General features: G+C 46.0%; 1 protein-coding gene across 2 annotated transcripts in view; it reads left to right on the forward strand.

Moving 5' to 3' along the window:
* The window catches only part of INDH (INDH1(iron-sulfur protein required for NADH dehydrogenase)), a 63,736-nt gene that overhangs the window by 14,943 nt on the left and 34,055 nt on the right, over positions 1-14,738 (forward strand). For both annotated transcript variants that reach the window (XM_087387222.1, XM_087387221.1), the window contains exon 5: positions 9,937-10,063. In XM_087387222.1, the coding sequence (XP_087243348.1) occupies positions 9,937-10,063 (127 nt within the window). The remainder of the gene's footprint in view (positions 1-9,936; positions 10,064-14,738) is intronic.

Here is a 14,738-nt window from a genome sequence, read left to right on the forward strand (position 1 = left end):
GTGTGTGAGGCGTGCTCTCTCTCTCTCTCTCTCTCCCCCCCCCGGTGCATTTCCGCTGCACTTCTAACACATCTATGCTATTGACAGAAGTGACTGGTTGTTTCCGATCGTGGTGGTACTAAAGAAAAGTGGCAAACTCAGAATATGTGTGCATTATTGGAAATTGAATGCCTAGACTGTATCAGATCCATTTTCAATTCCATTCACAGATGGCATCCTTGACCAAGTTGTAGGACATGCTCGTTCATGGATGGTTATAGTGGCTACAATCAAATTTTTATTGCATTCGAGGACCAATCTAAAACTGCTTTTATTACTGAATGGGGGACTTATGCCATAGAGGCTATGCCATTTGGACTCAGAAATGCACCTTCTACCTTCCAGAGATTCATGGTGGAATTTTTTCAAAGACTATTTGATCGAGTTTATTACTATTTATCTGGATGACTTTTGTGTTTACTCGGCTGTCTCTGTAAATCTGACGTATCTTGGAAAAGCCTTTGAAAGATGCCGGCAGGCAGGTATTTCCTTGAATCCTACCAAGAGTGTTTCAGTGTCTGAGTTGGCATTCTGCTTGGTGATGTCATCTCCTAGGAATTAGAACCAAGCCATTCTGCTTGGTCATATCATCTCCCAAGAAGGAATTAGAACCGAGCTAGGAAAATCAAGGCCATATTAAAGATTCTTGAACCTAAAACTTTGACTTAGTTAAGATCTTTTGTGGTTTTTATTAGCTTTGTAGGAGATTTATTAGAGATTTTGCCAAGATTCCAGCTCTGTTGTATGGACTAACAAAAAAGGACTCTAAATTTTAGTGGACTGCTGCATTCCATGCATTGAAGAAACATGCTTCTGAAACACCCATTCTCAGACAGCTGAAATGGGATGTTATTTTTCATGTTCCTGTGGATGCCTTTGGGTATGCTATTGGTATCATTTTGGCCCAACCAGATGGGAAGTTGGATTATCAAGTGTATTAGGCAAGCCATTCCATCGCCGGAAAACCTCTCTCCGGTGCTTCTTCAGCATAGGTGACTCAAGTGCCTGCTGCAGTTCTGTACACTGCATTTATTACAGCCTTTTTCACACGTGCGAGCCGTACAGCTGTACGGACGGCTGTATGGCGCATTTAATGCTCATTTAAAGTGGTACGGAGCTGTATGGATTCAATTCGGAGCTGTTTTCAGTGATTGCTGCAGCCACCTTCCACACATGTGAGATTCGCCAGCTTCTGGAGCACCTGCTGAAGTCGGTTTTGCACCTGGAGGCCTGTAGCTGCTGTTCTGAACACTTTCAGCCATTGATTTTGGAGTTTGGAGCTCATTGCTGCTATTTGGAGGCCTTTTTTGAAGCTCTTTTGCCTTGTGCTTTGGCATCGTAACCATCCCACTGAATCTGCTCTTGTGTAGGAGGCAAAGTACCTGTAGTAGTAGATGCAACTGCTCCAAAAAGCATTAGAACCATCACTTGAAGACTCATCACCTGAAGTAGTACCAGAGGCAGAAGGTGGAGCACTAGCAGCTGCATTACGTGTAGGTTTGGCCTCAGAACCTGAAACAATGTGCCATATATTCTTGGGAACCAAAACATGCCCCATCGTGTATGACCATATGGGGTAATTGGTCCCATCAAGTTGTCATCAGCCCCAAGCATCCCAAAAAGTTCATCTTTTCTGCTAGCCATAGTGCCAAAAATGCAGGGCAAAGGCACCAATTTGACAAAGCAAATGAGAGAAGGGCACTCTCCTAAAACCAAAAGCAAATTTCTGCACAAGCTTCAAAGCTTTTCACTGCAAATGTGTGGCTGTCACAAGGGGTACTTGCAAATGATGTAGACCCAAAAATGCAGCAAAGAAAGAGCTCCAAATGCGAGCACAAATGATCAGCCTTGTAGAAGAAGTGAAAGAGACAGCAAATGGCAAATGAGAGGGCTGTGAGAAGTTCAGCAAGAATAAATGCTCGCACAAGATTGATTGCAGTAGCAGCGAGGTGTGAGAAACTCGTAGCTCGAGGTGTTAGAACAGCAAATAAGGGCAAAAGAGCTTTAGAAAAGGCCTCCAAACAGCAGCAATGAGCTCCAAACTCCAAAATCGGTGGCTGAAAGTGTTCAGAACAGCAGTTGCAGGCCTCCTTGAGCAAAACTGATTTCAACAGGTGCTCCAGAAGCTGGCGAATCTCACACGTGTGGAAGGTGGCTGCAGCAATCACTGAAAACAGCTCTGAATTGAATCTGTACAGCTCCGTACCACTTTAAATGGGAATTAAATGCATTGTGCAGCTGTCCGTTTAGCTGTACGGCTCACACATGTGAAAAAGTCTGTAATAAATGCAGTGTACGGAACTGCATCAAGCTGGAGCAAGTGGAAATTGCTGAGGAATCGCCCAAAAACAGCAGTACTTGAGGCGTCTATGCTGGAGAAGCACCACAGAGAGGTTTTCCGGCGACGGAATGGCTTAAGTGGGTTATTATCCCTCATATCCAGTCTTGCAAGACAGCTAAAAAAGCATGGGATCAGCTTGCATCCTTATATCAGGTGCGGAATGAGGCGAGGGTTGCCTATCTCCGCAAGCAGTTGAAGGACTTGAAGCTTGAAGAGGGTGGTAACATGGATGCCTATATCGACATGAGTCAGCTAATTTTGCACAAGACCAGCATTGGGCTTTCTTGGTTACATGTCAGTATAATCCTAATGTTCATGATGCGTGCATGGCAGTTTTAGATGTTCACGATGCGTGGTTCTTTGATATCACTTCCTGCAGGAAGTTATTCAGCTCACTAGAGCATACATCTAAGGGGGGGAAGTGTCGCATGTGCCAATAATGCATCATATACTGTGAAAGGTATTGGGCAAGTTGCTCTTACTTATGTCTCTGGTGGTCTTGTCACTCTAGAGAATGTGCTTTATGTTCCAGGCATTTGCAAAAACCTCATTTCTATTTCAGCCATGGCTACATGTGTCTATCAGGTTCTTTTTAATGGTGTTCGGTGTGTAGTGTATGATGCTACACATGCCTTTACCATGGTCTTGACTGGCACATTGACTAGAGGTCTTTATAGACTTGACGCTTATGATAGATGTTTGGATGATGCTGCCCTTGCAGATGCACATGCCTTTGCTCTTGATTCTTCTACCATGGTAGATACCCATTTGTGGCATGAGAGGTTTGGACCCTCAACTTTGGGGCTTTGGTGAAGTTATAAAAGGATGGTATGGTTGTTGATCTTCCCAAAATGCATAGGCCTTCAAAGCATGTTTGTGAACCTTGCTTGCTTGGTAAGATGCATCGTTTTGCGTTTCCCAAGGATGGGAGAGATGGTGCCTCACGCAAGCTTTATCTGGTTCATAGTGATGTTTGTGGACCCATGTGGGTTGCAGCTTTTGGGAGATTCTATTTTTGTCACATTTATTGATGACTTCACCAGGTACACTTGGATTTTCGCCTTGAAATCCAAATCTGAAGTTTCTTCATGCTTCAAGCATTTTATTGCCTTGGCTGAGAATAAGAGTGGACTCCACATTGCTCACCTTAAGATAGATAGGGGGGGTGGATATATGTCAAAGGAGTTTGCTGTTTTTTTGGCTTCGCGTGGCATACATCATCGATGCACGGTGCCTTATACTCCTCAACAGAATCCCGTGGTTGAGCGGAAGAGTAGATCAGTGATGGAGATGGCCAGGTGCATGTTGAAAGGCAAACATTTGCCTAACAAGTTGTGGTTGGATGCCGTCATGTGTGCTAATTACATTTTTAACAGATGTCCCACAAATGCATTGCAGACTATCACACCTTATGAGGCTTGGATAGGTCGTAAGCCTCGCATTTCTCACATGAGCACATTTGGATGCTTGGCATATACCCATGTGCCTTCTCAGACATGCACCAAGTTGGATGACAAAGCTGTCAAGTGCATTTTTATTGGGTATAGCTCAGAAAGCAAGGGCTATAAGCTCTACTAGCTCCGCACGGGCAAGTGTTTTGTTAGTCAGGATGTTGTGTTTGATGAATCTTCCACTATGCCTTTTTTGGACTGTAAAAAACAGCCCGTTGTTGATGTCCCATATATCTTTGATAGCTTGATGCTTGTGTTTCCATCAGATGCTCATGATGATGTTCCATCTGAGGTCGTGCCTCCTCCATCTGTTGGTCATTTGCAGCCATATGTGCAGCTAGACATCCCTTATGATATTCAGCCTGATATGCCTCGGATTGATCAGGACATTGTGCACAAGGCTATTGACTAGGAAAGAGCTGAAATCCAGGAGCCCAAAAAGGTCCCCCGTTGGCTCCTTGACACATTAAAAGGCAGTAAACAAGATACTCCTCTGCCAGCCCGTACTAGAGCAGCTGTCCGGAAAGAGCATGCTAGTTTTGTTGCTTATGCTTTGGTTGCTATAGCATGCAATGAAGAGCCATTATGCCATAAAGATGCCTTTCAGAATGATTGTTGGTTGAAGGCTATGCAGGCTGAATTGGATTCTATCTATCAGAATAACACTTGGGAGTTGTGTGATTTGCCTCCTGGCAAGAATGCCAGTGGAACTAAGTGGGTTTATAAAATTAAACGGAAAGCTGATGGTTCAGTGGACCGTTACAAAACCCATCTTGTTGCTAAGGGATATGCTCAGTAGCAAGGCAGACTTTGAGGAGACTTTTGCTCCCACTTCCAGGATCACTACTATTCGCATTGTTATTGCCTTTGCTGCCCACTTTTGTTGGGAGGTACGTCAGCTTGATATCAAGACAACTTTCCTTCATGGGCATTTGTAGGAAGAGGTCTCTGTTTCCCAACCTCCTAGCTTTGAGGTTGAAGGTTTTGAACGCAAGGTCTGCCGCTTAAAGAAATCCCTCAATGGATTGAAGTAGGCACCTCGGGCTTGGTATTCCCGGATACATACTCATTTGCTCACCCTTGGCTTTCAGAACAGCCCCACAGAGGCTACACTTTACATCTGCAAGAGTGGGATAGATTTGCTGATTTTAGTCCTCTATGTGGATGACATGCTTGTGACTGGGACACATGCTACGCAAATTGCAGATTTTAAGCTTGATTTGTAAAAGAGATTTGCTATGTTTGATCTTGGTCTTTTGCACTGCTATTTGGACATCCAATTTGCTAGAGGTGAGGGGGTCATTTTGATGTCACAATCCAAGTATATTGGACAGCTTTTGCAGCATTTTCAGTTTGAGGATTGCAAGCCAGTATCCACACCATTAGAGCCTGGTTTTCATTTCTCTTCCGAGGATGGCAGCGGTGCATGTGATGTCACTCTCTATCAGCAGGCAGCTGGTTGTTTCATTTATTTATGCCATACAAGACTTGATCTACAGTACGCTGTCTCATAGTTGAGCAGATATATGCACAGCCCCTCTATGCACCATTGGCATGCCGTGAAGTGTGTCTTCAGATATCTCAAAGGCACTTAGCATTTAGGCCTTCTTTATGGGGATGATACTTCACTTGTCATGCATGGATTCACTGATAGTGATTGGGCTGGTTGTTCGGACACTCGTGTGTCACATAGTGGCAATTGTTTCATGCTTGGTACTTCATGCGTTTCTTGGTGCGTCATCTTCACTGATAGTCAGAGTGCTTTTGCTGTTGCACGGAATCCTGTTTTCCATGCTCGCACAAAGCATATTGAGGTTCACTATCACTATGTCAGAGAGAGATTATCAGCAGAAGATATTCAGTTGTCTTATGTTCCCACTGAAGACAACTTGGTAGATCTTTTTACGAAGGCTCTACCTCGACCTAAGTTTGAGGCTTTTCAGCAAGCTTTAAACTTAGTTCCTTTTGTGACTTGATCTGTTGTACTTTGTACAGTCATAGGTTGCTATATCCCTACAGGCACACACGATGTGCAACCATGACATTAGATATCCAAGTATCCTGAGCCATGTCCAGGGTACTTTAGTCCATACCATGGAGGGGGGTTTGTAGGCCATTCTATGGGCTATCCATAGCCGCCTTTTGTTCCTTGGTATGCTTGTAGGACTAGTTACAATAAATTAGGACTGTTGATATAGTTAGTTCATGTACCACCTAGTTCAAATAGGACAATTAGTCCAGTTAGGGCATTTAGCCCTAGGGTTTCGTCATACTGGCTCTTTCTTGAGCCCCCATTCATTGTAGCAGCTTTTCAATACAGTTGCTCGTTTTTGGCTTTCTTGCACTCATTTTTGAGCTTCCATTGCTTGCCATAGCCAACAGTATTAGCTTTGGGTGTACAACGTTTGCATTGAATTGTGATTGGACTAGATGATGTGGACTCAACATAGCCATTCAATCATCTTTTAGCAACCTCTACAGATCTGGAGGAAGGCGGTCATGAAGCTTCTTTTTGGCTGTGGGCCTGGCTTGTGCACAGATATTGAGTGCTCATGAGAGTCGACTTTCGTGCTTTTGTATTGTTGTAGTGCAAGCTTTGCTTGCTATTCTCTAGGGTCCTTAGTTGAGTTGGTTCTGGAGTCTCGTGTTAGTTGTAGTCAGCAACAAACCCGGTAGGGATGAGCTGCAAGTTGGTTTTGTGTCATATGTCTTTAGTTCAAATTAATATGAGAAAATTGTGTCCTTGAAAGTGTCATATATTTTTGGTTCTCTACATTTCAAGTGATAGTGTATGCAGTGTTTATTTCGGTTATGAAGAGTAACACGAAATGCATGCACTGATAGAGCATCTTCCCCGAGGTCTTTGAGGTTGAGATGCTGTTACGTCAGCCTTAATCACGGAAGTCCCACGACTTGGTTATCGTGAGGCAGGAATCTAGAGGGCTCGAGGGTGCTTGCATATGTGGGATTAAAGGTGGCTAGGGTCTAAGGGAAAATTCCTAGGCCAAGGCATTTGTTGGAAGGTGCAAGCGGAGGACCCTTAAGAGGACATTAGTGAAGGGTCTATTCAAGGGCACATGGCATTTTGAGAAGATGTCACATGGCAAGCATTGGGTGAGGTGGGAGAATTCCAGAGAGAGCTTCAAAGTGGAAAGTGGTCTCGGACAAGGGATGACTATGCACAGGGGGAGTCTGATGGGGGGGCACTGGAACTTGTGGCTGGGTGGCAAACAAGATTGAGAGACCTCTATGTCGGGAAGCATCACAGATGCACCAGTTATAGTATTTCGTGAAAATTCAGTCAAGAAATCGTGGTGAAAGATTTGTGAAAGAGCACATCGAGGTGATTGTGATGGATACTTGGTTGAAATCTTAGAAGTTGGTGGAGCACTTGGTTTAAAGTTCAATGGTAGGAATTTCACAAAGGCAGCAAATGGCCTAGTAAAGACCCTTATATAGGGCCCTGGTTGGCCTGGTGGGGGCAGCCAACCAGGTCGGTTTACAGCCAGACTGAGTCGGCCAAAATAGGGCTGACCAGTTGGCTATTTCGACCAGGCCTTGGGCCTATAAAAGCAGAGGCCCTGGGCCTCATAATTCATCCAACAGTTCAGCAGGAAAGGCAGCAGACAGGAGCATCCAGAAAACACTTCCTTGGGCCTCATCCTGGAGGTAAAGGAGAGTAGAAGGTGTGCTGCAGACGGAGCTCTCAAGGGCTGAACCTTGGCTGTCTCTCAGGGCAGCAAGGTGTTGTGATCATCTTTTGGAGCAGCACTTTAGGGAGCAGAAGAAGCAGCAGACCAGCAGCCTATGAGCCTACATCCAGGACGACATAGACGCTGGAGAGTTGCAGACCTAGCTCAGCAAGGTGCTGCCCACCTAGGCTGATTCACAGGCAGTAAGGTGGAGAAGAACACTCTGGACAGAGAGTCTACATACGCTCGAGGTGGAGCACGCGGGCTCAGAGATCTGAAAGTGCTTGACATCTAGTAGGAGAACCTTTTGGTATTGAACCTGTCCTACTTTGTGGATGGACGGAAATATAAAGAGTTGCTTCTATATTTGTTTCTGAGCATTGTCTATTTACTGGCTTGCACATCTTTGCACATAAGTTTAAGAAGTTTGTGATTCCACAGCCCACACCACACTGTGTGAGCTCCTGGGCATTACTATCAGTCTTCCGTTGTTCGTACCCTCTGTAATTTCTAACACGGTATTAGAGCCCAAGTAGGAGCCTCACAGGTGTGGGAGCCTGAAGGCAGGGACCTTGCTGAAGGACGACCTTGATTTAGAAGCTCTTGGGAATCAACTTCCACGCCTGGAGGACAGTGCCCTTGCGAGGAGGAGGGTGACTGAGGTTTAGTCAGGTGCGTTTAAAGTTCGTGGTCCAGGTTATCTAGAGATGTTCTTTTGTTGCGGACCTTGCCAAAGGAAGGACAGGTTGAAATAGACCCTCAGAGCATGGTGCTTGGAAGACTACAGGTTGTTCACTCATTATTAGAGGGACAATGGAAGATCGTGGCAATTGGATTGCTGGAGTTCGAAGGCAGGAATGTGACTGAAGGTGGTGCCGGGAAGTGCTACCAAAGATGGACCTATGTACCAGGATGGTGTGCGGAAGCGGAACCAGACCTGGTGGAGCAGGAGCCACTGGATGAAAAGCCAGGAAAATATTTCAACATCGAAGTGTTCCAGAGAACTACGACCCGGAAGTTAGTGGAGCATCGTCATCGACGTGTTGGCATTGGGCCGAGATGTGTCGGTGAGAGGGGGTGTTGGAAAGGTCACCTCCCCATTTGTAAGCCCCCATATGAGGAGAGCATGGGGGGGGTGGACCTGGGTTCTGAGGGATAGCCACATGGGCAGCAAGATGGTTGCCATGGGGGCAGAGATGATAGAGAAAAAGGAAAGTACCTGGATGCATGAAAGTGGCTGCAACACATGGCGTCAAGACCATGGCCGATGGCGATGCATACATGGCATAGATCTGGCCTGGAAGAGACAGATCTGGAGCAGCACAAGATGGCGGGGTATCCCGGGGTACAGGTGCCTACATGGTGAGCTATCTGGCGAGGCGTGTGGGTAGGCACATGGCCTGCAACATACCCTAAAGATGGCGCAGGAATTTGGTGGACAGACCAGCAAACAGGTCGGGCAACAGTAGGGCTGGTTGGGCTGGTTGAGCCAGCCAACCTGGCCTTGGTTAGTCTGGTCAAGAAGGCTGGGTTCCTTCCTGGAACAAAGGCAGCAAATGGCCTAGTAAAGACCCCTATATAGGGCCCTGGTTGGGCTGGTAGGGGCAGCCGACCAGGTCAGTTTACAGCCAGACTGAGTCAGCTAAAATAGGGCTGACCAGTCGGCTATTTCGACCAGCCTTGGCCTAAGAGGAGAGGCCCTGGGTCTCATAATTCATTCAACAGTTTAGCTGGAAAGGCAGCAGACAGGAGCAGCCAGACGAATCATCCTGGAGGTGAAGGAGAGTGCCAGCCAACCAGGCCTTGGTTAGGCTGGTCAAGAGGGCTGGGTCCTTGCCTGGAACAAAGGCAGCAGATGGCCTAGTAAAGACCCTTATATAGGGCCCTGGTTGGGTTGGTAGGGGCAGCCAACCAGGTCGGTTTACAGCCAGACTGAGTTGGCCATAATAGGGCTGACCAGTCGGCTATTTCGACAGGAGCAGCCAGAGGACACTTACTTGGGCCTCATCCTGGAGGTGAAGGAGAGTAGAAGGTGTGCTGCAGACTGAGCTCTCAAGGGCTGAACCTCGGCTGTCTCTCAGGGCAGCAAGGTGTTGTGATCATCTTCTGGAGCAGCAGACCAGCTTGTTTGGTATACTTTGTTGAGGTAAGCCATGAATTGACACAGTGCTTCCCCCTCTAGAGGTGTCATAACTGTCTCAGCCAGTAGGATTGGGTAGGTTACGAGTGCTTGAAGAATCAATTAAGGGACTCAACTGGGGGGAGATTGATATCATGGTGGTTGACATTCGTCTTGATGGTCTATTAGACATAATTTTTTAAAAGGAGAGCCTATGTGCACACACACACATAGAGAGAGAGAGAGAGAGAGAGAGAGAGAGAGAGAGAGATAGATAAAACCTGGAATTTGCAGGTTATGAGTGCCCTTGAAAAATTAATTAAGGGAGTCCATTGGGGAGAGATTGATATATTGCTCGTTGACATGCCCCCTGGGACTGGCGATGCTCAAATTTCAATTTCTCAACGTCTTCAACTTTCGGGTGATGTCTCATATCATGTACTTGAGTATCTCTTTAATTCAATGGTTCTTATCCTTGAGGTGCTAGATTTATTTTTTCTCAATTGTTTTGTTGATTGCAAGATGACCATAGGCAATAGATCATGGTTGTTCACATTGAGTACCTTGTACTTTCTCAGTGGAAAAGTTATCTATAGTTGAAGACTTTGAGGCCAAACCAGAATGGTAGACATTTATCTTAGATTCAATGTTGTTCAGATCGTTGGCTGCCTTTTGAAAGGAATGTTTGAGATAGTAGGCTCGCTACAATCAGGCATCTTTTTGATTTGCTTGCTTATAAAGGTGCTGGCTTTTAAATGAGTGGAACCTTGACCTCTGGGTGCTATTATTTGAAGTTTTGGCATGGCGATTGGAGAATCGAGTTAGTTTTATGGTTTCCAAAATTTGGACCACGTTCATCCTTATGATTCTATTTTTGCCTTATATGGATTCTAGATTTTACTTTGCTAATTCTTCCTAAAAGAGTGGTACTCACAAGAATAAGACAATATAGTTGAAGTCAACTTCTTGGTTGGTTAGTAAGGGAGCAAGAGGAAAGAGCACGGGCCAAGACTGGAGGAGTTCAATTTAGTGATAATGGCAAGGTAGATCCCTTAGCATGTTAACCTAGATAACTCTTTTGATATACTTCCAGGTTGTAGACAAACAAAAACTGAGGGATGGTTAGCATAATTAGAGTATAACAATGCAGCGGAAGGTCCTAATCCCAGAGGGAAGTTATGTAGCCCCTGAATTTGCACAGTGGTATACTTGGAATCCAAAAGTTCTTTTCTTAATGTGTACTCAGATAGTTGTGTAGCAAGTGGACAAGCACAAGAGAGATGTAGAACCAACAAAGATATATTTCCGTCCAAGATGGACACAATACAAAGTAGATATGTCCAGTGTGCCACCCTTTACCAGCAGAGTGTTGGCAAGATGTGGACCCCTGAAGACACACGTCATCGTGCCCCACAAACAGTGCCCCACAAACAGACCTATGGCAGTGACATACTCATACCCATGACATCGATTGCTCCACCCTCCCCTGGGATAGAGGGGTTGTCACTGACATCATCTTCTCCATCTCTCCCTTCTTCTCCCCTACGGTTCTCTCATCGATTATGACACCTACTTTGGAGGGGTCATACACTGTTCCGTACTATGTCTCGACCTTTCTCTCACCTCTGTCTCTCAGTCATCCCACGTTCCCACACCCTGCTGGGATCGCCTCATCCAGGCCACTATCATCTCCATATCACACCCATCACCCAATCATCACCTAGCCTCTAGTCTCATCCTCACACTTTCATGCCATAGTCTTTTCAGTTTCTGCTAGGGCACGGCCGAGCTGCCCATTAGAGGCTTGGGAGAACTTTGCTAATGGAGGTACATAGTATCCGAGAGTGCGAGATGGAGTTGTCACGCTTCTCACAAGAGCAGACACGCTTCACCCAGGAGCAGGCGCGTCTCATACAAACCAAACTACTTCGAACTTTCATGAACATAACACTCAAGGGCAAGGAGAGTAAATTTTTTTTCATTTCTAGCGATACAGATCAACCCCAAGCATCAACCTTGGGTTACTATCTGAAGAAATTTTCTTTATTTCTTGAAAAGAAGCCACTTGATAAACAATTAGGCTAGGTAGTAGACACGAATGCGTAAAGCTTGCAATTTCGATCATTTCACCTTGTTGAAGAAGAGCAAACCGAGCTAACCATAAAAGGTTACAGCTCGGGAAGAGTTTAGGGTTTAACCCTAAACCTAAACCCATTTCCTATAAAAAACCCACTCCACTCCCTCATTCTTCATCTTTCACATCTTGCCTCCATCCTCTTCCCCATTCCGAGCCCTACACAAGACACTTCTCCCTCTCCATCGACCACCACCCTACTCCCATCCTCACATGGTAAGTGACTTCGAGCCCATCTCGCAGTGATAACCTAGCCATCCACCCACCGTCCATTGGTTGTTAACAATCCCGTTACATCGAGACAGAGTTGGAGAGCGTTCAGGTGACCATCTCTTCCTCTTTTTGGATTTCCGTCAAAGTTTTTCGTTTTCCGTCCGTCAAGTTTTTTCTTTCTTTTTTCCCCTCCATCTCCTCCATCTCCCTCTCCACCCTCCATCCCTTTTACCTCCACCACCATCCTTTCTCCCCCCCCCCCACCCCCTCCCTCCCTCCATTCCCCACTCCACCCGCCCTCCCATCTCCACCCCCACTCTTCCCCCCCTCCTCTCCACCACCCCCTCCTTCACCCCCTCCTTCCCTCCCCTCCCCTCCAAAAAAGGCTAATTTTACCCCTACTTTAACCCCTCGTAACTCATCCGTTTGGTACCCAAACTGGATCCCGTTTGCACTAAGATTTCACACATGGAAACACCACGCTACGGGGTTATTTTTCAGCCCATTGCACACCATTTTGGCATCCCTAGGATTTGCTCATTCGTGCCCCCATGTGGGCCTCGTTTTGCACAAATTCGCTCGTATCTTCACGCCGTGACCTCCGATTAACGATTTGTCTGTATCGGCACAGTTCCGTACACATGTAGGACAATCTTAGGCACATTATTAACACGACGGTCCTTACACAAACTAACACCACTCTAATCCTCCTAATAAAACTACATCCACACCCACACTTGCAGCAGAGACACCCTTTGCAAATCTCGCCCAATTTGCATGCAGATACGTTCCGACCAACGCCTCTGACTCCAACGCTCGCCAAATCCACATACAACTCCGCTGCAACCACCGCCTCCGACAATCCTCTATCTCGAATCCCTCCCTGAAATTCAATCACTCCCTTTGACTCCTCCATGCCACAACATGGCTGGACGCCGTTGCGACAATGATGGTAATATCGACCTCGATGCAGAGGTTGACAATTTCTTTAATCGAAGAAATAATAACACTCAAGACAGGCATCCCTTGGGCAAACTGAAACTTTTCAAATATACTGGTAAGGGAGATCCAGTCCGATTCCTCCAGCATTTTGATGCCGCATGCCGCGTAGGTGGAGATCAATCCCATGAAACCAAGGTGGTTGGGTTTCCCATGGCCTTAACTGATGAATCGTCTGAATGATACCTAGACCTTCTAGTGGAAGAGCACGTCACATGGGATCTACTTTAAACAGAATTTAAACGACGCTTTTAAATGGAGAGGCTACAAGATGCTCTCGCTCCCTAACTAAGCAAGATCGAACAAGGCCGGCGAGAAGATGTACGCACGTACCTGGGTAAGATTAAAAGATTAATTGCCGAATGTGACCCATGTCTTGACCTCAACAATATCAAGCGGCACCCATGCCAGTGTACAGGCAACCGGCACTTGCACAAGTGCCCCCAGCTCTGAGGCTAAATCTTGTTCTCGTTCGGACACAAGTCCCACAACTATCAGGAATCCGAATCCACGACCATATCCAAGAGCACCAAATCCAGCTCCTCAGGCAGTTCCAATACATCAATTACAAGCCGAGGAAATAGACTTGTAATTTGAGTATGAAACAGAGTACCCAGTGTACTATGTAGACGGTGCAGAGGGTCTAATACCAGTTAATGGAAATCAAGTACGTCCCAATACATATCGAGCGCACCAATCAAGTGCTGCGGTTGTGGAGAAAATCACCGGATCGCAGAGTGTTCTCATCGTGGTAGCCCCGCTACTTTCCAACCACTCTGCAAAGATTGTGACATAGGACATGCCTATATGGATTATCTCATGAAAATAAAGACCCACAACAAACAGAGGTTAAGCTTGACGTCCCAATTGGCATCATTGGGGTGGACCATCAAAGTTTGGGTCTGGCAAGTGTAATATCACAACCTGTAAATGTAATTACACGCCAACAGAAAGAGGCCACCAAGGACCCTAACATTCCAATCCAACCAAAGCGACTTCTTAAAAAGAAAGCACAAGTGCCTCCACATCCGCCAAGCAATGAGCAGCCGAGCTCATCCACATCAACTCCCGAGCCTTAAATAAGAGAAGCTCCATATCCAAATGCAGAGGTGGAGAAGGCTCGTTTTCAGGCACTTCAACAATGGGTACAAAAGGAACAAGCTCAATTTGAGGCTGAGACTCAATTTGAGGCTGAGAACCAAGTTCAATTTGAGGCTGAGAAACAAGCTCAAGACCCAATTCATGACTTGGCCCCACAAAGTATTGATACTGTACTGGAGCCTCTGTTCTAACAACAGACTCCACAACATAATGTACCACCACGTCAACTTGAAGGAGCCGCACTCTCTAGCATCCTGAGTTGCCCTGTGTCAATTCCCATTGGAATCCTCTTGGAATCCTCCTACGGAATTGTTCCAATCTCTAGGAGAGTTTCAAAGGATGGATTGGACTCGCAAATCCCCCTCCACCTATGAACGACATTGAAGATATCCCTGTGCGGATAGGTGAGAGTGATGACATATGCAACATTACTGTGCCTTTGATCCACAAGGCATATAATGAAGTCCAAGTCATGTGGATGGTGGAGTAGGTGTAAATGTCCTATCAAAGGAGCTCTACGAAGAATGGGGTCTCCCATTATTGCAAAAGGCTAATTTCAACATACGTCTTGTCGATGATTCACGGGCTAAACCCTTGGGAATAGTAAATGGCGTGTCCACAAAGGTCGCAGGAGTTCGCTTTTTCCTTC

The sequence above is a fragment of the Dipteris shenzhenensis genome, chromosome 16 (assembly GCF_047967505.1).
Source record: "Dipteris shenzhenensis isolate YYH24624 ecotype China chromosome 16, Dip_SZ_1.0, whole genome shotgun sequence".
In the NCBI taxonomy this organism is placed as follows: domain Eukaryota; kingdom Viridiplantae; phylum Streptophyta; class Polypodiopsida; order Gleicheniales; family Dipteridaceae; genus Dipteris; species Dipteris shenzhenensis.